Source organism: Hyperolius riggenbachi, chromosome 2 (genome assembly GCF_040937935.1).
Source record: "Hyperolius riggenbachi isolate aHypRig1 chromosome 2, aHypRig1.pri, whole genome shotgun sequence".
Lineage (NCBI taxonomy): Eukaryota > Metazoa > Chordata > Amphibia > Anura > Hyperoliidae > Hyperolius > Hyperolius riggenbachi.
In genome coordinates this window covers 110,457,724-110,481,329 of record NC_090647.1, presented here as the reverse complement: position 1 = coordinate 110,481,329, position 23,606 = coordinate 110,457,724, and the positions used below count along the sequence as shown (strand labels likewise).

The following is a 23,606-nucleotide window of genomic DNA, read 5'->3' as shown; positions in this document are numbered from 1 at the left end:
TTAATCCTCATTTGAATCACGAGTAATCATTCATGATTAAGATTGGAGATCATCCCTGCTCTGGAGTATTCAGAGGTTTTCCTCCACTAAGGTATCTACTTATGCTTTTATATCCTGCTTCAGGTACACTTTAGAGTCCTCATCGAGAACCAGGTTAAAGTGAAATAAGCAAATGTACCTATCCTTCTACTCCTAAAAATGACTTTTGAAATTCCATGGTTTTAGGTTTAAAGCTTTACAAAGTAGAATTAATGTTTTATCGTCTCTGCTCAAAGGCAATTAAAGTGGACCCAAATTAAAAATACAAGATTTCAGAAATAAAATCTATTTTCTAAATAATAAATTGCAGCCTTTTTTCATATTTTACATTTATTGGAGGAACCCCTCCCTTCCTTTCAAATTGCCCGGACAAAATCCAGCAAACTGGTGGAGTAGGTGGTGTCCGGCGATGGAGGAATTGTTAATGGCTGCCCCCAGTATAACCCTAGTTATAAAAAGAGAAGGGTGAAATGCTCATAGGTTTGAAGGAGTGTTTATCTTTGTATGTGTCAGTGGTGCAACTAAATATTTTTAATAAAAAAAAAAGTTTGGTTTAGGTCCGCTTTAAGTGTTCTAGAGCTAAAATACATGAACTTTTTTTTTTCTTTAATCTACCCTCTGCTCTCAGTTGTCCAGCCTGGCAGTATATTGGCACCAATGAAGGGAGTAGTAGAACAGGATAGCTCCTTCTTTGCCTATAGCATTTTTTTTAAGTGTTAATCCGTGGCTGGGAGTTTTCTGTGCCTGCGCAGTTACAAGCCTTAACTAGCTGTGTGGGCGCAGAACATTCCTGACCTCAGGAATGTGACCAGGGAGGCATGCAGGCAGGACCGCACATGCACAATAATCCCAGACTGCCAAAGCTGACTGCGATAGAACAGAGCGGCCCAGAAGAACGGTGAGGCAGCCCACAGCAAGCTGCAGGAAGCATGTGCTTAAAGGATACCTGAGGTTACACAAGATAGACGTGTATGCACAGTTCCTAGCACACAAACTATGCTGTGGTGTTTTTTTTCTTCCTCTGCCTGAAAGAGTTAATCAGGTAAGTGGCAGCTCCTGTCCGAGTCAGGACTGGGTCAGTCTACAGTGTGACCCTCACTGATATGTAATTACAACTATAAAACACTTTCCTAGCAGAAAATGAGTTCTGAGAGCTGGAAAGAGGGTCAAAGTTCATAGATTTTAGCTCTTGCATACTTCAATGAATGTGTCACTGAGCTAAAACAGTGAAAAAAAAAACTTAAGTAGATTTAAACATTTTAAAACTGTGGGAAACCTAAAGTTATTTTTAGGAGAAGGAGGATAGATACAATTGTTTATTTCATTAGTTTATTTTCACCTCAGGTGCCTTTTAAAATATATCTAAACTCAGGTACGTAAGCACAGCGTTATCCATTTTCCATGGACTGACAAAATGAGCCCAATGGGTCTAATTTGGCCCTCTTCCCGCATCATATGTTCACCAACCAGCATCTGCAACAGGGCTGTGGAGTCAGTATAAAAATCATCCAACTCCTCAGTTAATGAAACCTCTGACTCCACAACTCTTGCAAGGCTATAGAGTGGGTACAAAAATTATCCGAGGACTCAGTTTAAGAAAATGGCTCTAACTACAGGTACCCAAAATTAGATAAGCTGGGGGGTGTTATGGTTAGGCATGGCTCCCCCATTTGAATCCCCCACAGCAGGGAACTTCGGGAGCAGAGTCCTCCCAAAGACAGGTGTCTCCATACTGCAAGTGTGCGAGAGAAGTCGCAGTATGGAGCACTCAGGCTCTTGAAGATTTCCGAAGCCTCAGACAGAGCAGTATTTGACCAAATTGGTCAAATACTGCTACTGGGGAGCCAGCTCTGGAGCAGGAAAGCTCTATAAGATCCAGAGCCTTCCCTCTCCTTAGGTAAGTATCTGCTAGCAGTTCCCATTGACTTTAAAGTAAAAGACTGCAACTAGGAACACTGCATCTGCATGCCTGAAATAATAATAAAAAAAATAATAAACTTGAATTTATTTAAATTTCCAAAAAAAAAAAAAAAAAGAATTAACCCCTTGGTGAAGGAAACAGAAGAGTTGTCACACAGTCCATGAGTTGTAGCTTGGCTGGCATCTGCTGTAGTGATGGGGTTTACTGCATTGGCAGACAAGGCCAGGAGACTGGTTATCTGCAGGAGGATGTTGAACCATTTGCTGTATGAAGTTAGGGCACCCTCTGGAGTCTGGGCTAAGCCTTGGATGTTCCCGCCTGGGCGTTTGACAACTGCTGGATTTTTATGCTCATCATTTCCATGACAGCTGCAGAGAGAGAAAAATTAGAGCATGCATGCACTATAATATATACAGTAATTTTAGAATGTAAACAGGATCTTACCTGGGGAGCAGCAATGTGGTTAAATAAAAGCCTACTTTATATAACGTTCCCCTGGATTCAAGGGATATTAGGGTAATGAACAATTCATTAACCAGAGCCCCCATCCTATATTACGGGGCCTCTGGCTACCTATATGGGGGGGGGAACTCTCTGGTTATCCGTAACACTTTACATCACAACGTTTTACGTTCTGATGTACACCAAGCCCAACGTTACATGTTTCACGCACTTTTTTGACGTTCAGTTCTAGTTAATCTTTCTTTGCTTTGATTTATATTAGCAAAAAAAATTTACACATTTAATGTAAGGGGGTAGCCCGGGTCCAAATTCTATAATACTGTACACCATCATACCATGTTATTTTGTTTAGACTTATCATACCGTGGATTTTTTCATACCTTTGCAACTCTATCATGGTTTCACTCAAGAGAGCTGCATAGCACCACAAATTTCCTGCGCAAGGAACTCAAGCACATAAAACAAGCAGCAGGACTGAAGTTTGCAATCAGGACGAAATTAGGATGGCTGCTAGTTTAATAAAGGCCCTTGGGGAAAGTCTGACAGTTCTAAGCTCCTCAGTATCCTTTAAGGGAACCGAATGTAAGGTTGTCATATTTTACTTCCTTTTAAACAATACCAGCTGCCTGGCTATCCTGCTGATCATTCTGGTATCAGTGGTGTCTGAATCACACACCTGAGACAAGCAGAGAGTCAGGATCGGCAGGCATTGTATGTATCAATTGGTATTGTATAAAATTAAATAAAAGTCAGTCTCCATGAGTCTTGTTTCAAGCTCCCCTTAAAGGACACCTGAACTGAGAGGGATATGGAGGCTGCCATATTTATTGCATTTACAATGCCAGTTGCCTGTCTGTACTTCTGATCATCTGCCTCTAAATACTTTAATCCATAGAAGCCAAATAAGCATGCAGATCAGATGTTTCTGACTAATGTTGGACCGGCTTAATCGCCTGCTTGTTTTTTGGGGGGCGTGATCTCAATACTACTGCAGCCAAAGAGCTCGCTCCCTCCCCTGCCAATCAACGCGATCGGCTGTCATAGGCATCAGCCTATGATAGCCGATCACTCTCGTGCCTGCAGAGGGGACTGCCGTGTACAGTGCTGCCATAGATCGCAGCGCTGTACCATGTCATTAGATGCCGAACAGTCTTCTAGCTGCTGGGAGACTGATGACGGAGCTCAGCAAGCAGGGATGCGCGCACAATCCCCTGCAATCTCCGCCCCCAGGACTTGACGCCAATAGGCGTTAGGCGGTCCTGGGTCATTAGGTAGTTAAACAGGATAAAATAACCAGGACAAATGGGCAAATAAAATGTGGGTTTTAATTATAGTAGCATGTATTATTTTAAAACTATCATGGCCAAAAACTGAAAAGACAAAACTTACTTACGGTAAGGTCTTTTCCAGGAGTCGGAAGGACAGCAACCCTGAGACTTGTCTCCCTCCATTTCCAACTGGACAGGATACTAGTTAAAAGAATTAACATAATTGATTAGGCAGGCACCCTACATAAGGCAACATTCCCTTACCCTCATCAGTAATAAAAAAGACCACACAGAATGATGCTTCAAATAATTTTTATTAACAATACATCAGGGTGGGTAGTAAGGGTGCTGTCCTTCCGACTCCTGGAAAAGACCTTACCGTAAGTAAGTTTTGTCTTTCCAGGACGTCTCAGGACAGCAACCCTGAGATGATAAACAAGACATAATTAGGGAGGGATTACAGCCTGCAAAACTCTTCTACCAAAACATAAGTCAGAGTTAGAGGTTAAATCAAGTCTATAATGCTTAACAAAGGTATTGTGGCTTGACCAGGTTGCAGCTTCACAGATTTATTAATAGTAGCCCCTGCTCTCTCTGCCCAGGAAGTAGAAACCGCTCTGGTTGAATGACCTTTCGCTAGTCCTGATAACTGCTTGCCCTGGTGCAAGTAAGATAAAGCAATAGCTTGTCTGATCCATCATGCAATAGGTTTCTTTAGATGGCTGCTTTCCGGCAAAGAGAACCAACAAAGCATTGGACTTCCTCCAATTCTTGGATCTCTGAAGATATTCATTCAATTAGACACCTTCTTAACACCTAGACAGTGCAACCTTTCTTCCTTTCGATTTGATGAATTACTGCAAAAAGATGGTAAAAAGATCTCTTGAGATCTATGGAATTTAGATACAATCTTAGGTCAGATAAACGTTTGTACATTTGATCAATAGTAATAGGTCTTCTTGTTCCTTGGTAATGCCCATAGCCCTATGCATAGCTTCAAATAACTCATTCATAAATTCTGTGGAAAAACGAATTTCTGAGACTTAACGCCTTTACCCTCAGATGCGTCTACTTCGCCCTGTGGTAACTCTTCCAATAATAGATATCCACTCTCCCTTTAGACATCAAATTTATCTGAATCAACCTCGACTCTCTACCTCTTGAGGAGATCTGTTAGGAGGATTTAGAAGGACCAGCAATAGGTGCATCAGAAGTAGAAGGGGTAAATGTCGGTGTAACATCTGAATTAGAAAGTATGAAAGCAGATTCTTCAATTTCTTTAATAGCAAAGGACATCTCTGATCTCAACCATCCCATCAAATCTTTAAGCTATGTAGGGGATTCCTCTTTCACTACCTTTTCAGTGCATAATTGACACAGGTGTTCTGCAGAATCAGGCATACGGTCACTGCACATTTCCTAGATTTAGACACCGCTTCAGAAGACACTGCATGCTTATCAGGTTTGACAGCTTAGTCTTATCCAACTTGCCATTCTTGGAATCTGTTTTAACAGCTTCCTAACAGTTTCTCCTTTAAAGAGAAACCGTGACCAAGAATTGAACTTCATCCCAATCAGTAGCTGATACCCACTTTTACATGAGAATCTATTCCTTTTCACAAATGGATCCTCATCAGGGGGCTCTGTATGTCTAATATTGTGGTGAAGCCCCTCCCACAGGAGACTGAGGACTATTTTCCTGGCAGTTTCCGGTCTGTGAACCTCGTTGCATTGTGGGAAATAGCGGTTTACAGCTGTTTCCAACTGCCAGAACAAGCAGCATGTACTTCCAGCTACATCACCTGCCAACAGTAAAAACGTCACCATCTGATAAATGTCAGAATGTAAATAAAAGAGAGGGAAGCTTTTAAAATGGGCAAAAGCTGACTACATTTATACATAATTATTGTAAAAATGAAGAACTTTCACTGGGAGTTCCTCTTTAAGTGGAAGACAACACCCACCGCTATGATAGCTCTAGGCTAGGATTACAGTGGATAAGCTTATGATGCATGCATAGTAACGCAACAGTGTGAACTGCACTGGAGACCAGACATGGCCTTTTTACAAATCTGCATGCCGCTTTTTAGAATAATGCGATCAGGTACAACCCCGCACTGTGCACAGACCCATAGATTTATATGGGCAGTGAATTTCCCTGCTGAATAAATCTGCCACACGACTGAGCACTGCCCTTTGTGCAGATTCAACAATTACTTATAATACTGGAAAAATCTACTGTCCACATTGCTTAAGATTCCAGAATCTTGAAAACCCTCTGCTTTACATTCACCTTTGCCCGAATATAGAGAGGGGATAAAACATACAGGGGAAATTACACTCTAAATACTAAGAGTGTATCTCACTGAAAAATTGTTAATCTCTACAGCCAGTAAAGGTTTAAGTGCAGGCTTGACAAATCAAACAAAATTCAAAACAAATGCAATGCAGATCTGAAACCAATGCAATGCAGATCTGAAACCAATGCAATGCAGATCAGAAACCAATGCAATGCAGATCAGAAACCAATGCAATACAGATCTGAAGCAAAGTAATGCAGATCAGAAACAAATGCAATGCAGATCAGAAACAAATGCAATACAGATCTGAACCAAAGTAATGCAGATCTGAAACAAATGCTATGCAGATCTGAAACAAAAGTAATGCAGATCTGAAACCAATGCTATGCAGATCTGAAACAAATGCTATGCAGATCTGAAACAAAAGCAATACAGATCAGAACAAATGCAATGCAGCTCTGAAACAAAAGCAATACAGATCAGAACAAATGCAACGCAGATCTGAAACAAATGTAATGCAGATCTGAAACAAATTAAATGCAGATCTGAAACAAATGCAATGCAGCTCTGAAACAAATGCAATGCAGCTCTGAAACAAATGCAATGCAGCTCTGAAACAATCGCAATGCAGCTCTGAAACAAATGCAATGCAGCTCTGAAACAAATGCAATACAGATCTGAAACAAATGCAATACAGATCTGAAACAAATGCAATGCAGATCTGAAACAAATGCACAATAGATCTGAACAAGTTTGAAACAAGGAACTCCTTGAAACTACCCAGAGATTCACTTCCATAGATTGTCAATCCCCATCGCTGCAGTTCATGGTTGACAAATCATCTTATTATAACCCTGGGGAAGCCTATTGCTGCAATGGCAACAATTCACCTTCACCTCCTGCTTTGCACCCACTGCTAGATTGCATGGACACAGAGGACAAGAGAAAGTATAAACTTATACCAAGGAAACATCACTCTAAAATCAACCATGTGAGTGTACATCCCTTCAACAATTGTCGGTCTCTACAGCTAGCATAGGTTTACTGCAGGCCTGACCAATCAAATGGGAAGCAAATGACTCCTGGCAACTATCATTGCCCTGCAAGTTTCGATTAGCTCACTAGATTATAGAGGAAACAAGAGAGAGGGTAAAACACACAGGGGGAAAATCACACTCTAATGTGAACTATATGAGTGAATATCCCTGCTGCTGGAACAAGCTTGGAAGCTCTTGTCTGTGATCCCATATTTCCAGCATAGGGGAGAACGTCAGGAACAGTACCATTTCTTATGCTGTCTAGTTCTCCTATATTGGACTCCCCCACCAGCACCAGTCTCCCGACCATGGCTTGTGGCCCAGGGATTTCATGCATGAGCAGTGCTGCCAAGAGGACATCCATCCGGCCAAATAAACTCAGCATCTATTCCTCTTGGGTGTTTCCAGGATGGAAACCAAGTTAAAACTGAGGAACCAGGGGAGGGTGCTTGATAACCCTCAAATAATAGCCAGTATAAAGGCCTTATAACAGAAGACACATACCAGAGAGGGAGTGGAGCTTGACTCCTCAGAACTATGGGAGCAAGAGCCTGCGGACGCTTCCATGGTCAGCATACACAAGACTGACCAGGATGCACAACCCTTGAATAGGTCACCTGAAGGTTTCCGCTCAAACATAATGAAAAGGTTTGCTTTACCTTAGAAATCCACCGCATTACTGAGCAGACTAGCTCAATCAGCGGCTAAATGCGGCGAGATGTCCGCTGGGATGCACGCCGAGCCATGGAAAGCATTCTACTTTCTCCTTGGTCACGTAATGCGGAAGTCACATGTCCCTCTGCGCGCGTCCTTCAGCGGAAGCCGCTCCGGCGTGTAACACAGACTGGGGGAGAAGCCGATGCAGACATCAAGCACCCGCGCTGGCTCGCCTGACCAGCGCTGACATAGGGGACACTTGTATGCCGCGGCTCCTGAAATCTATCATGGTTGGCCAGCTCTCCCCACACAACCAGCATCCTGCTGGACAGGAAAACAACTGATGAGGGTAAGGGAATGTTGCCTTATGTAGGGTGCCTGCCTAATCAATTATGTTAATTCTTTTAACTAGTATCCTGTCCAGTTGGAAATGGAGGGAGACAAGTCTCAGGGTTGCTGTCCTGAGACGTCCTGGAAAAATGATTTGTCAATTTTTTTTTAATATTCCTGTTAAAATGTATTTAGAAAAAAAATTCTTCGCAAAATGTACCACCCAAAGAAAGCCTAATTGGTGACGCAAATGAATAAGAGGAGTGCTGAAATGTAAAAATTGCTTGGCTGCATAAGGTGAAAATACACTGAAGGCTGAAGTGGTTAAGCATACCTTGTTTCATGGCATGCTTTTCCTGTAAAGCTGGTTGAATCTTCTCAATCTGCTTGGTAAGGAAATCAACCTTTCTCTTAAAGAATTTTTTGGCATCTTCAGCACTCTGGAAAGAATTAGAAATTCAGAGCAATTGTAAACATTAGAAGAGGTCACAATGCAGTATTGTACATAAAATAAAACCTTGCTCAGCTGTCTGACATTTTAAATCACCCGAGAAATTTGAAGGCCTATACTAGGCGATAGTAAATCCAAATTCAACCCTACACAGTGGCCTTAAAATGAACACATACCGTACAAAACAAGCAAACTAATCGTACTAATATCGGAATCTTGTTGCATCTCTAAATACCCACAACTGTATGGAGGTAAACTCTGTGTGCCTTCCAGAACTAAAGAGACACTGTACTAAGTAAAACAAAACAAAAAACCCTCGTGGGACACTTACCTCAGGAGGTGGGAAGCCTATTGATCCTAATGAGGCTTCCCCCATCCTCTGTCCCTCGGTACCAGTGCTGGCTCCCCCCAAACCACAGCTGACAAGACGCAGTAGCACCTGCAGTATTTACCTTTCCAGCTCCAGCGCAGGTGTGGCTTTCCGATCAGGCTTAGATGGAAATAGAGCCCGATAGGAAAGCCGCTACTATGCTTGCGCTGGATCACAGTAGGTGAATATTTACCTTGCCGGTGTTCAGAGGCTGGCATGTTAGAAAAGAGGATAGAGAAAGGATCCAGAGGCTTCCCCCTCCCGAGGTAAGTATCCACCAGAGGTGGTTTATAAAAAAAATATAAATTACAGATTTTAAGGCTTGGTTCACACTACTCAGAATTGGTCCTGCACACCAAATTGTACAAACGTACTGTACCCCTCCATGGATGAGCTGTGGTCCACTGCCTCTTTAGAGTGGATGCATGCCATTCATTAGATAAATGACAACACAGCCCTGTCCAAAAATGTTGTGCCAGCTGGATTATTACAAAGTAGTGATAAGCTACGGATTAAAGAGAACCTGAGGTGGGATTTTATTATGCTAGTGGGGCACAGAGGCTGTTGCCCCATGGTGTGCCTACAAGACCCCCCTGCGCGCCGCTATACCCCCCCGGCCCGCAGTGCTGGCGACACGCAGCGTGTCGCCACCACAATGTTTACCTCTCGCCTGTCTGTTAGCGCCGCTCCCCCGTCTCCTCCGTATCGGCGCTACCCGCCTGTGTCCGTTCCCTCCCGCTGATTGGAGGGAAGTGACGCGGGCGGGTAGCGCCGATACGGAGGAGGCGGGGGAGCAGCGCTAACAGACAGGCGAGAGGTAAACATTGTGCTGGCGACACACTGCATGTCGCCAGCACTGCGGGGGTATAGCAGCGCGCAGGGGGGTCTTGGAGGCACACCATGAGGCAACAGAGGCTGGTTTTAGTGTGCACAACCAGCCTCTGTGCCCCACTAGCATAAGTAAATCCCACCTCGGGTTCTCTTTAACAACGGATGGGGGGTGGGGGGGGTTTAAATTTACCCAGGAGACATCTCCTTTAATCCAACCAACGGCACCTCTCACGCTGCGTTCCAATCTCCGGGTTGAAGAAGGAAGCGTAGTAGTCACGTGAAGCGGCTTGGATTAAAGAAGACACCTGCTGGGTAAGTTTAAACCCCCCCCCCCCCCAAACATGCCGCTCAGATGCACTAAATTAGGAGGATGAAATCCGAATGAAACCCATTCAGATTTCATCAGTTAGTAGTCTCTAGCTCATCACTATTACAAAGAAAAGCATGGTACCGTTCTGTGGATCTGTTTGTCTGCAGAGTTGTGCCCTGAAGATCCAACTGGATTGTCAAATGGGGCATACAACAGCAAGACGGAGGGAGGCCCGATGCACTAAGAAGCTTGGAGAGGTATGAGGGCATATAGCTCAGTCACACAAGTATATAAACACTCTTCCCCTCTACGGTTTATTTAAAAAGAACACATTTTACTACAGTACTATCTTTCTATGGCTCAAACAAATTAAAAACCTTACCTTTTCTACATAGTATCCAGTCCCGACATCAACTAGCACATTAGACACGTTGTTGAGTGTGCCAGGCACGTACATCTAGTGCACAGAGCTGTTAAGGCAAGTAACACTATTCCAGAGCTTTAACAGAATTACTAAAATCTAATTCACAAAAATATCAGATCTTGCATAGAAAGTAGTGTTCGACAATCTGACTAATGCACTTCTTTTCTTGCTTCATTCCATGTAATGAATTAGGTGATCGTTACGATGGAACACTGACGTAGCCAGTTACCTGTATCCCTTAGGGAAGGTTCACACTTCCAGCCCCTAGAAGTATATGTGATCCATCGCTGGCGGTCCATTCTCCTCCAGGGTCCCACTGTCACATTTTAATGTGACCGAAGCACGGGTTACAGCTCCTATGCAGAACACTTCCGGCGGCATGCGCGCACCTACGTAGAAGCCTTTGACTCCATGGGTCAGCGAAAACTACCGAGCTCATAGCGGGACCTAGAAGACCAGAGCTGCACCGAGGAGCAACACTAGGGGCTGGAAAAAACTTCAGTAAGTAAATCTGCATACAGGGATATCCTTTAAAGAGACTCTAACGACAAAAAGATCCCCTGGGGGGTACTCACCTCGGGTGGGGGAAGCCTCAGGATCCTAATGAGGCTTCCCACGCCGTCCTCTGTCCCACGGAGGTCTCGCTGCAGCCCTCCGAACAGCCGGCGACTGTGCCGACTGTTCAATTCAATATTTACCTTTTCAGGCTCCAGCGGGGGCGCTGTGGCTGCTTTCGCTCCGAAGGAGGCGGAAATACCCGATCTCAGTCGGGTCCGCTCTACTGCGCAGGCGCCGGAGACTTGCGCCTGCGCAGTAGAGCGGACCCGACTGAGATCGGGTATTTCCGCCTCCTTCGGAGCGAAAGCAGCCAGAGCGCCTGCGCAGGAGCCTGCAAAGGTAAATATTACGTCACCGCTGTACGGAGGGCTACAGCGAGACCCCCGAGGGACGGCAGACGGCGTGGGAAGCCTCATTAGGATCCTGAGGCTTCCCCCATCCGAGGTGAGTACCCCCCAGGGGACGTTTTAACGTTACAGATTCTCTTTAAAGTGAATGGGAACTGCATTTAAAAAAATGAGACATATACTTACCCAAGGAGGAGGGAAGGCTGTGGGTCCTATAGAGCCTTCCGGCTCCTCTCCTGGTCCCCTCGATCCAGTGCTGGCTCGCCCGGTAGCAGTATTTGACTAAATTAGTCAAATCCTGCTTTATCCGGCCGAGTGCTCCTGAAGAAGGGCGGCCCTGTACTGCACCTGCGCAAGCACGCTCTCTTGCACGCTCACGTGTGTGCAGGTAGGAGCCGCATGTCTTCGGGAGGACACGGCTCCCGAAGACTTCCAAATACCCTTTCGGCGGGGGATTTAAACGGGGGGAGCCAGCACAGGATAGAGAGCACCAAGAGAGGAGACAGAAGGCTCTATATGACCCAGAGCCTTCCCCCTCCTTAGGTAAGCATTTGCTTCATTTTTTAAAAAAATGCGGTTCCCATTCACTTTAAAAGGATACCACAACTGAAATGTGACATAATGAGATACACATGTGTATGTACAGTGCCTAGCACACAGATAACTATGCTGTGTTCCTTTTTTTCTTTCTCTGCCTGAAAGAGTTAAATATCAGGTATGTAAGTGGCTGACTCAGTCCTGACTCAGACAGGAAGTGACTACAGTGTGACCCTCACTGATAAGAAATTACAACTATAAAACACTTTCCTAGCAGAAAATGGCTTCTGAGAGCAAGAAAGAGGTAAAAAAGGGGAATTTCTTATCAGTGAGGGTCACACTGTGGTCACTTCCTGTCTGAGTCAGGACTGAGTCAGCCACTTACATACCTGATATTTAACTCTTTCAGGCAGAGAACGAAAAAAAGGAACACAGCATAGTTATCTGTGTGCTAGGCACTGTACATACACATGTCTATCTCATTATGTCACATTTCAGTTGGGGTATCCTTTAAGGAGATCTCGAGGTGAGAGACATATGGAGGCTGACATTTATTCTCTTTGTAACCTCTCTTTGTAACTTGCCGGTTATCCCGAACTCAGTTTGGGGTAACCTGCGCAGGAGGATTTCTCAGGCCCCGCTGGGCCGATTTGCATAATTTTTTTTTTTGTTACAAGCAGCTAGCACTTTGCTAGCTGCTTGTAACATCCGATCGCCGCCAATCCGCTGCTATCCGCAACGTCGCGCCGCCCCCCCTCCAGACCCCTTGCGCAGCCTGGCCAATTAGGGCCAGGCAGCGCTGAGGGGTGGCCCTGGATTCCCTATGACGTCCCGACGTCATCCCGCCCCGTCGCCATGGCGACCGGGGAAGCCCAGCAGGAAACCCCGTTCTGAACGGGATTTCCTGCTTACTCCGATCGCCGGAAGCGATCAGAGTGGCTGCGGAGCTGCCGCTGCTCAGCGGCTATCATGTAGCGAGCCCTGGGCTCGCTACATGATTTTTTATTTTTTTTTTAAAGTGCTGCGCTGCCTCCTTGCCGGGGGAATTAGACCGGCAAGGAGGTTAAATAATGTCTCTCAAAATGCATCTGTCATGTGGAGCCTTCCTGTATGTCTTTTAATGTTCAATCTTGTTTTTGTGCACCTGGGAAGTGGTAACACAAAAACCCAGATGCTGTTTGGGGTGAAAAGACAATTTCAAACTACTACAGTCAGTCCTATAGTCTGACTAGATTCAATTCAATTTTTTTTTCATTTCAATTCAATTCACTTTATTGTCATTGTGTAACAACGAAATTACTTTTCATGACAACCCCACGGTGCATATAGGGAAGCTAGTGATAGTAACAAGGAAGAGAAGAAATTATACAAGTATGCCAGGTATTACAGATGTTTAAACAATTTGTACACAGTGTTAATTATTTCAGAGAGGATTCAGAGTTTATCAAGTTTATGGCGGATGGGAAAAAGCTGTCTTTCAGTCTGTTTGTGTGCGGATTGATCTAAAACGTTTACCTGATGGAAGGAGCTCAAACAGGGCATTTCCAGGGTAAGTGTTGTCCTTGATAATGTTTTTGGCCCTTCTCAAGCTGCGAGTATTATACAAAAGTTCCAGTGATGGTAGTTCAGTGCCAATAATGGCTTCTGCTGTTTTAACAACTCGCTGCAGGGCTTCTCTAGTAGCCTTCGTGCAGCTGTTGTACCAGGCCATCATGCAATTGGTCAGAACGCTTTCTATAGTGCATCTGTAGAAATTAACCAGCAGCTTCTGTGGGAGGTTAGCGCTCCTTTAGTTTTCTTAGAAAGTAGAGGCGTTGTTGTGCTAGATTTGCTGCATGCTTTCTTCAGGTGTGTGATTCAGACACTACTGACCAAAAAGATGTGCAGGACTGCCAAGCAACTGGTATGTGTGCATGAAAAAGAGGCACTGGGAAATGTTGGTGCTCAATTTCGGCAAGTACAAAATCTGTACATTTACAAATATCTTACAATAGTAAAATATCGGTAAATAATATTTGTACTACAACTACACAGAACCCTCCCTCTGCCTAACCTTAAACACCACCTGCTGATGCCTAACCCTAAAACTCCCCCAGAATGGCGACCCTTAAAGGGAACCTGTACTGAGTAAAATTATTTAAAATAAACACGCAGTAACTTCAAATGAACATTACATAGTTACCTTGCCATCAGTTCCTCTGAAGCTCACCATTTTCTTCTGACAATGGCCTCAATTCACTAAGCTTATCTCCTGTCTTTAATAACTCTTCTAGAGTTGTTACCATGGTGATAAGGCATGTAGTATTCAGGAAACATTTTACCTCAGGCAAGCCTAAAGTTAACTTCTGTCTTTAATTTAACTCTCCAATCCTTAAAATAACTCCAGAGTTAAAGACAGGCTGTTAATTAACTGCATGTGAAAATAACTACAGAGGAGGTAAATTAACTACAGAGGAGGTAACTTAAGGAATGAAGAGATAAGATAACTCTCTCACTGTGTGGAGGTAAGTTTTCTCTTGCCTTATTATCTCCAGCATGATCTTAGTGAATTGAGGCCATTGGACTCAATTCACTAAGATCATGCTGGAGATAATAAGGCAAGAGAAAACTTACCTCCACACAGTGAGAGAGTTATCTTATCTCTTCATTCCTTAAGTTACCTCCTCTGTAGTTATTTTCACACGCCTGTCTTTAACTCTGGAGTTATTTTAAGGATTGGAGAGTTAACTTAAAGACAGAAGAGTTAACTTTAGGCTTGCCTGAGGTAAAATGTTTCCTGAATACTACATGCCTTATCACCATGGTAACAACTCTAGAAGAGTTATTAAAGACAGGAGATAAGCTTAGTGAATTGAGGCCAAAGATCCCTTCCAGTTCTGACAACATTTTGTCAAAACTGAAATATATCAGTTGCTGTCAGTTATAGCTGAGAGGAGAACTGATGTGTCCATGTTTCCCCATGGCTCAAGTGGGTGATGTTACAGTTTAACGGTGTGCTGACCAGAAAGCTGTTATGGAGTAATGTCCAGTTTCAAAATGGTGGACAGAGAATTTCATTGATCACAGTGGACAAACGGGATGCAGGAGAGGAGAAAGATTAATTAGACTACACAAGAGGTAAGTATGACTAGTGCATGTTTATTTTGACTTAATTTTCAGTTCAGGTTTTCTTTAAAAAGAGAGCCCGTAGTGGGCTCAGCGGATCAGGTAGCTGCAAAAACCGTTGCTCCTGTGGACCGTACTGGCCCACTTTCACTTTTGTGAGTGTCTCACAGCGTGCAGGGAGGCAGGAGAGCGGCAGGGGGCGCGACCATGGCCAGGGAGCTAGAGTTGCCTAATGGCAGTGGCAGCTCTGGAAAACCTGCAGGAATGCACCTGGAGTGGTTTTGAACAGGGAATTACTTCCTGTTCAAAGGTCCTGACTAGTACTAGTCAGAGCCTATTAATGGGACTCAAAACGGAGGACGCCCTCTGTCAAAGGATGCCATTAGTAACAGAAGTATGTACTCCATTACACATTTTTTGGGGGGTCTTGGAAGTCCTTTAACCACTTCAGTCCTCAGTCGCATTTCACTTTACGCATCTGAGCAATTTTCACCTCCCATTCATTCGCTTATAACTTTATCACTACTTATCACAATGAACTTCAGCGCTGCGTATGTTGGCGCTTTATAAATACAATAAATAAATAACTGATCTATATCCTGTTTTTTCCACCACTAATTAGGCTTTCTTTGGGTGGTACATTTAGCTAAGAGCTACTTTACTGCAAATGCATTTTAACAGGAAGAATAAGAAAAACTGAAAAAATACATTTCTCAGTTTTCAGCCATTATAGTTTTAAAATAATACATGCCTCCATAATTAAAACCCACGTGTTGTATTTGCCTAATAGTCCCGGGTATTACACCGTTTAAATTATGTTCCTATCACATTGTAAGGTGACAATATTTTATTTGGAAATAAAAGTGCATTTTTTTCCGTTTTGCATCCATCACTATTTACAAGCTCATAATAAAAAAAAAAAAATAGAATTATTTGAATTATTTCATCTTTACATGAATATTTAAAGGAATACTGTAGGGGGGGGGGGGTCAGGGGAAAATGAGTTGAACTTAAAAACGGACCCAAACCAAACTTTTTTTTTTTTAATTAAAAATATTTAGTTGCACCACTCTGACACATACAAAGATAAATAAACACTCCTTCAAGCCTATGAGCATTTCAGTGCATGCTTTTCACCCTTCTCCTTTCATAACTAGGATTATACTGGGGGCAGCCATTAGCAATTCCTCCATTGCCGGACACTATCTATTCCACCAGTTTGCCGGATTTTGTCCCGGCAATTTGAAAGGAAGGGAGGGGTTCCTCCAATAAATGTAAAATATTTTATATTTGTCATCATGCAACTGAAAAAAGGCTGCTGTTTATTATAATTTAGAAACTAGATTTCTGAAATCTTGTATTTTTTATTGGAGTCCACTTTAACTGGGGCTTCTAATGGTCCCCCGCAGACATCCTGTGCCTGCACAGCCACTCACCGATGCTCCAGCCCCGCCTCCAGTTCACTTCTGGAGTTTCAGACTTTAAAGTCTGAAAGCCACTGCGCCTGCGTTGCTGTGCCCTCGCTCCCGCTGATGTCACCAGGAGCGTAGTGCGCAGGCACAGACCATACTGGGCCTGCGCAGTACGCTCCTGGTGACCTTAGCAGGAACGAGGGCACGGCAATGCAGGCGCAATGGTTTTCTGACTTTGAAGTCTGAAATTCCAGAAGTGAACGGGAGCATCAGTGAGTGGCTGTGCGGGCACAGGAGGTCTTTGGGGGACCATTAGAAGCCCCGGGTAAGTTCAACTCATATTCCCCCGACCCCCCTACAGTGTTCCTTTAAAAAGTTTAGACCCTTAGGTAAATATTTACTTTTTTTTGTAATTTTTTTTTATTAAACATTTTATTTAGGTATTTTTGGGAGGGTGGGATGTAAATAGTAATTTTTGAATGTAAATGTGTTTTGTTTTTTTTTAACATGTACATGTAGTTTTACTATTTGGCCACAAGATTGCAACCATGAGTTTGTTTACATTACGTCACTCTAAGCATAATATGTACACTTAGAGGGACGTAGGGGGGACGCAAGAGGCAGAAAGAGCGAGGCTTCCGAGAGAAGCCGTCGCTTTTTCTGCCGGGGAAAGGGATCAATAATCGGGCACCATGTCCCGATTCATTGATCCCCGGGCTAACGAACCGCAGCGATTGCACATGTGGCCTTTTGGACATACCGTACGTATATTATAGGTCCAAAAGGCCAACATGGTTAAGCACCTGTAGTATTATTTTGTATGGATTCTTTGTGGTCAGTAAAAATACCTCATTTTGCATGTTTCATTTGTATATGAGGTCACTTATTTGTTGTACTAACATAATCATAAGATTCCACTACCAACAGAAAATAAAAATGTTTTCTTTGTCGTATTTTTCAAACGACTATATAATAAACCAAGTGAAAAAGGATACAGAACTTGTCAAAGGAACAAGCACTGGTTTCCCTGCAAAGAAAAGTAAAAAAATAATATTAGTGTACTGTTGTGCTCCCCCTCCACATTCCCTCTAAAAAAGAAAAAACAAACAAACTAACCACCTACCTTCATTGCTTTTATTGAGCGTATTCAGACATTCCTTGGCCTCTACAAACTTGGTTTGCACCACTTTTAGCTGGGCAATGGATGAAGACAGGAACTCTACCTCCTACAACAGAGAAACAGGCTTCATGTAGACTTTAGCAGACAAAATGGTCCTAACAACTAAAATAGTAAATAGTACTACTTGTGTGAGAGCTGCAAAACACTCTGCTCACCCCCTCGGCCCATACTGCTCCACAAGCAAACAAACGTCAGCACTGAAAAATGGGGAGTGCATTGAACAGTGAAGAGGAGGATGGGGAGAGTGATAGAAGGGAGCACTACAGCTCTTCCTATCTGAAAATATGACTTTAGCTAATAGTCAAATCTTTCATGGAGTAATTATGGTGACCAAGGTGAGAAACAGACAATGCACAGATGTATTTGGTATGACTGAGCAGTTTTGCAAGAAGTGAAACTATACCTACTTGAGCCTAAGGAGGGGACTGCCAAAAATAAAGTATTATTTTAACTGAACTGCCGCTGTGAAGGATGTATTGGGAGGATAGGGTGCAGTCCGGAACACTGCAGAAAGCGGTGGCCATCCTGGTACATTAATCCCTTCCTGCACAGCTGTTGTCCCCTCCTTGGACCAGAGGGGGTACAGTTTCACATCTTGCAAATATGCAACCATTCATCCTTAGTATGTGGATCCAGCATGAACATACCCCTGTACTTACCTTAGGTAGCTTTGTTTCGAGTAAGGTATACTTTAACCTCCCTTGCGGTAATCCCGAGCTACACTCGGGCTAGCCGCCAGGATCTCTGTGCAGAGTATAGCGCGCAATGGGCATTTTACCCACATTCTAGGGGATCCAGACGTTGGTAGCTGTCCTCCGAATCACTCTGGTGAGATCACGGTCATCGGTCATGGAGCCCAGGGATGTGAGAGAGCTGGGGCTGCTGCAGGCGTTCTGGCAGCATGATTTTTTTCCTGATTTTAGGGTCTAAGACCCTAAAATCCGCTGGGGGGGGGGGGGGGGGGTTAAAGTAAACCTGAGATGAACAGATTTAAAAGATTTTTTATTTACTTGGGTTTCCTCCAACCCCCTGTAGTCCATCAGCTCCCTTGATGTCCTTCCGGTCCAATCCGCTGTGCTCCTGTGTCCACCTGGGTTGTGGGACACTGCGCAGGCACTGTTACAGGCCGTGTATCTACTCCATCAGGCTACCATGCCCTGGAGCATTCCGCACAAATGAAGTGAGTCTTATGGTGCCCATACATGGCACAATTTTTTATAATTAGATCATTTTGTTCAATTAATCCCTTAGATTGAATATAAAGATTTTTCCAACATGTCCAATCGGATTTTTAAGGAAAAAAATCGATACTTTTCTTGATCAAAAAAAGATTATTTTATACTTTCATTCAATTCGATCATTTTGGTCAAATAAACGGGAAAATTTAACATTTTTATATTGTACCGTGTATATAGCGAAATGCACATGCAGAGAACACTCCCTGCCATGAAAGCAAAATCAGAGGTTGTGTGCAGTCAGGACCGCGCATGCACTGTAGTCCATTAGCTCATCTCAGGTACATTTTACAAGTACAACTGTCCCTGTGCAGTAAGCTGAAGCTGCTTATGCTGGGTATACACTATGAGATTTTATGGTTGATTTATTGTCAGATCGATTTCCAACATGCCCGATTTCCGAGCATTGTCCGATCGATTTCCTAGTAAACCTCGATCGAAATGCATAGCGGACATGTTGAAAATAATCGATCTGACAGTAAATCGACCATAAAATCTCATAGTGTGTACCCAGCATTATATATGAGTAGCTCTGTTACTGCACAGGTACAATATGACCATACACAAAGGGGAGCGCTGTTGCAATCTCAACAGAACTCCAGCAAAGCCACAGACAGCAATCACAAAAAGTCAGCAAATGCAGAATCTAGTGTCTTAAAGAGGGACTGAAGCGAAAATAAATCCTGCTTTTTACCTGCTATTTAGCTTAAGCAGTATGAGGAGAGGTGAAACGCCGCATATGCACAGCAAAATGAGGGCTTTATACCCGCCAAATCCCCAGGGCAAAATGCGGGGTGCGCTTCCTGTAAGAGGCAGAGCTTTGCGCTGTAGCTCTGCCTCTACTGGAGTCAATCTCTGCTGATCGCCGCCTCTCCCCGCCCTTCTCAATCTTCTTTTACAGAGAGGGGTAGGGAGAGGAGGAGATCCGCGGAGATTGACTCCAGCAGAGACAGGGCTACAGCCCAAAGCTCTGCCTCCCCGGGCAGCAAAATCCACGACCTGGAAAGTTGTGGAATCTTGCCCCGGTATTTGGGGAGTATATACCCCTCGTTTTGCCGCAGGAATGCAGCGTTTCCCCTCTCCTCATACTGCTTAGAGAGACTCAGAGATGAGTCTTCCTGCTGTTTTTTTGTTATTTACCCGGGCTTCCTCAAGCCCCATAAGCATGGATGCATCCACCGTTCAGCTGCAGTCAACTCCCGTTACGCGGCTCAGTCAGACTCAGTCTGAGTGACGTCAGCCAGGGCCCTCCGTGATTGCACAGAAGGACCGCTGCTGACGTCACTGAGCCACTTACCGGGGAAGATTGTGGCTGAAGGGAGGACAGTGAGGGACACATCCATGCTTATGGGGCTTGAGTAAGCCTCGGGTAAGTAAAAAAAAAAAAAAAAAACCATGAAGACTCAGCTAAATAGCAAGTAAAAAGCAGGATTTATATTCACTTCAGACTCTCTTTAAAGGACTTACGAGGCAAGGACGGTAAAAAAAATGTAAATACCTATTACGTTTTATGACCCTTAGGGGACGCTATCCGCACCCCCCCCCCCCCCCTTTCATTCCGCCGTGTTTGTATAGCAATTCCCATGTTCGGGGTGGGTGGGGGTGCCGGCTACCCCCGGCCCGATCCCTTGGGTCATCCACAGCTTCCCCACTGAAGATGGCCGTACATAAAGCATGCGAGAATGCCAGGAATGAGGTCGAAGCTGGAGGAGGACTTAGAGCTGCGCAGCCGCACTTGCAGCTGTGAGAACTGCGCAGCCACGGCGGGACCCGGAGGCCATCTTCAGTGGGGGAAGCTGAGGACTCCCACCCAAGCCTGGGAATTGTTATACAAACACGGCGGAATGAAAGGGGGAATGCGGATAGCGTCCCCTAAGGGTCATAAAACGGAATAGGTATTCAACTTTTTTTTTTTTTTTTTTTTTTACCGTCTTCGCCTCATAAGTCCTTTAAAGAGACTCTGTAACATCAAAAGCCTCCCCTGGGGGGTACTCACCTCGGGTGGGGGAAGCCTCCGGATCCTAATGAGGCTTCCCACGCCATCCTCTGTCCCACGGGGGTCTCGCTGCAGCCCTCCGAACAGCCGGCGACAGACCCGACTAGATTCAATATTTACCTTTTCTGGCTCCAGCGGAAGCGCTGTAGCTGCTTTCGGCACGGAAATAGAAGGAAATACCCCATCTCCGTCGGGTCCACTCTACTGCGCAGGCACCGGAAACTTGCGCCTGCGCAGTAGAGCAGACCCGACGGCGATCGGGTATTTCCGCCTACTTCGGAGCCAACAGCCGTCAGAGCGCCTGCGCAGGAGCCGGGAAGGTAAATATTGACGTCACCGTTGCACGGAGGGCTGCAGCGAGACCCCTGAGGGATGGAGGACGGCGTGGGAAGCCTCATTAGAATCCGGAGGCTTCCCCCACCCGAGGCGAGTACCCCCCAGGGGACGTTTTGTCGTTACAGTTCCTCTTTAACTTCATTATCTTCATCAGTTCAATTACAAATCCATAAGCCTCATACACATGCTAGAAACTCGGGCCGATATGGCCCCATAACTGCCTCTGCCAAGAATCTAGTGGGTATACAGCAGCCCCTAATGCCTTGGCCAGTCAGGCAGACCAATACAGCTGATCACAGGCTGAGAGCATTATTCTCCCCACTCATCCTAGCTGCAAGCTGCAGCATGATGTCACTCCCACGCTGCTCCTTATAGCTACAAAATTTCACTAGTCTATAGGCTAGCAATGCTTCTGTACGGTGTCAACCCTGTAATTGCACCAGAGGCATCAAGTCCCGATCCCTGCCAGGTACATGCCTCATACAGGTGTACAAGACTTTAGGGTGCAAACACACAACTACAATTACTGTCACCTGCAGGGACTGGCACCTTATCCCTTGAGCAATGGTTAGGATTAAGTGCTGTACAGATGCATCACTAGCCTATGGGATAGCTACACATTCTGCTGCTGTAGAGGGGGAGTAGGGACGATGGCACAGCAGGGTGAAGAGGGGGAATAATGAATTTAGATGACCCAGCACTCCAGATATTTCGGGCAATGAGTTGGGGCAACCTGTCAAGGCTGTCTCTTCAGGAGTTCAAAACTGACGAGTTTGAACATTTGGTGGTTCATGCAGCAGTCGTGAAATGATCTTCTACCTTGAATGATCACTTGATACATTTAACAAAAGTTATTACAATTTTCTACTGCCAATGATGTTCCCTGCACAGACTGATACATCCTGTCCCTATACAACTGAGAGAAAAGGGAACGATCAACAGACACCCTCATGCTTTAGAGGATTTTTACATAGCAACTGGGAAAGACAAAAAAATACAATAGATGGCATGCGCAAGGCGTTACATGCCTCTATATGGAAACAGGCCAAGCTTACCATGACTCCCCACAGAGACAGCGTGCAGCATTGCTGAGACTTGTAGTAGTCCCAAGACTGCAGCAAAGCCGCCTTCTCTTGCCTGCTCGGGCAGTACGGCCCCTCCATATGCCCCACGTACCTGGTCCAGCTGCCCCTTCAGTCCCTCCAGCTGCGGCAGAGACAAGTCGGTGATGTTCACAGTCTGCGCCATCTTGGAGGAGGAGGAGGAGAACGCCCTCAGCACGCAGCGCTGCAGCTTAGCTACCAACCCGACACACTAGAGAGAGAGCGCCTCAGCCCCGCCCACTGTCCTCACCTCCCTTTCTGTGGTCTCCCACATGGGGGAGCTCTATCACATATGTTGCTCAGTGATGAAATCAGTTAAATTTTGAAGTTATTAGCAGTATCGAACTCTCCAAACACTGTTGTAACTACAGATAACTACAGAGGTACAGACTAACCAGCAAGCTCATGGTGACCCAGAACTCATTGGAGTGTGTAAGGGACTACAATGGTCCTAAAAGCCCCCTTACTAAGATGTTAAGAAAAACAAAAATTTGCTTTCCTAAAACAGAAAGAATTTGCGATAATTCAGGTTGGAGTGAGCTCGAGATGTCTCCCAGTGCATCACTGCTGAATATATGCAAATTAACCATTGTACCCTTAGAAGCTTAACACACCTCCAGAACCGCTGGATTGCAATGATGTGTCAGCTTGTTAAATTGTACAGAGCCATAATAATCCAACATGCATACAGACTGTTTCGGATTGTTTGATCCTCATCAGTGCATGGCATGGATTAATTTGGCTCTATGGAGTAGGGCTTGTAAACCGAGAGGTACAGACTAACCAGCAAGCTCATGGTGACCCAGAACTCATTGGAGTGTGTAAGGGACTACAATGGTCCTAAAAGCCCCCTTACTAAGATGTTAAGAAAACAAAAATTTGCTTTCCTAAAACAGGTTGGAGTGAGCTCGAGATGTCTCCCAGTGCATCACTGCTGATTATATGCAAATTAACCATTGTACCCTTAGAAGCTTAACACACCTCCAGAACCGCTGGATTGCAATGATGTGTCAGCTTGTTAAATTGTACAGAGCCATAATAATCCAACATGCATACAGACTGTTTCGGATTGTTTGATCCTCATCAGTGCATGGCATGGATTAATTTGGCTCTATGGAGTAGGGCTTGTAAACCGAGAGGTACAGACTAACCAGCAAGCTCATGGTGACCCAGAACTCATTGGAGTGTGTAAGGGACTACAATGGTCCTAAAAGCCCCCTTACTAAGATGTTAAGAAAACAAAAATTTGCTTTCCTAAAACAGAAAGAATTTGCGATAATTCAGGTTGGAGTGAGCTCGAGATGTCTCCCAGTGCATCACTGCTGTGTTGTAACTACACTGACACATGACTTGGTGGGCTTCAGTGCAAATTTTTACAGACACAGTGCCCCAGCACC

At 44.6% G+C, this 23,606-nt stretch overlaps 1 protein-coding gene across 1 annotated transcript; it reads right to left on the bottom strand.

The window, feature by feature from the left end:
• Positions 1–1,351: 1,351 nt before the first annotated feature.
• Positions 1,352–22,395, bottom strand: PFDN5 (prefoldin subunit 5). The gene is made up of 6 exons (XM_068267198.1): positions 22,283–22,395; positions 17,483–17,585; positions 17,355–17,386; positions 10,359–10,433; positions 8,349–8,454; positions 1,352–2,328 (listed from the first exon to the last, which is right to left on the bottom strand). The coding sequence occupies exons 1-6, from the start codon at positions 22,352–22,354 to the stop codon at positions 2,258–2,260; spliced, it is 459 nt and encodes a 152-aa protein (XP_068123299.1). The 5' UTR covers positions 22,355–22,395; the 3' UTR covers positions 1,352–2,257.
• Positions 22,396–23,606: the final 1,211 nt, after the last annotated feature.

Coding starts and splice junctions, on each gene's coding strand:
- PFDN5 (XM_068267198.1), bottom strand. CDS start 22,354: ATGGCGCAGACTGTGAACATCACCGACTTGTCTCTGCCGCAGCTGGAG. Junction 10,434..17,354: donor TTGTTCCTTTGACAAGTTCT/GTATCCTTTTTC, acceptor TCTGTGCACTAG/ATGTACGTGCCTGGCACACT. Junction 8,455..10,358: donor CTGGATACTATGTAGAAAAG/GTAAGGTTTTTA, acceptor AATTCTTTCCAG/AGTGCTGAAGATGCCAAAAA.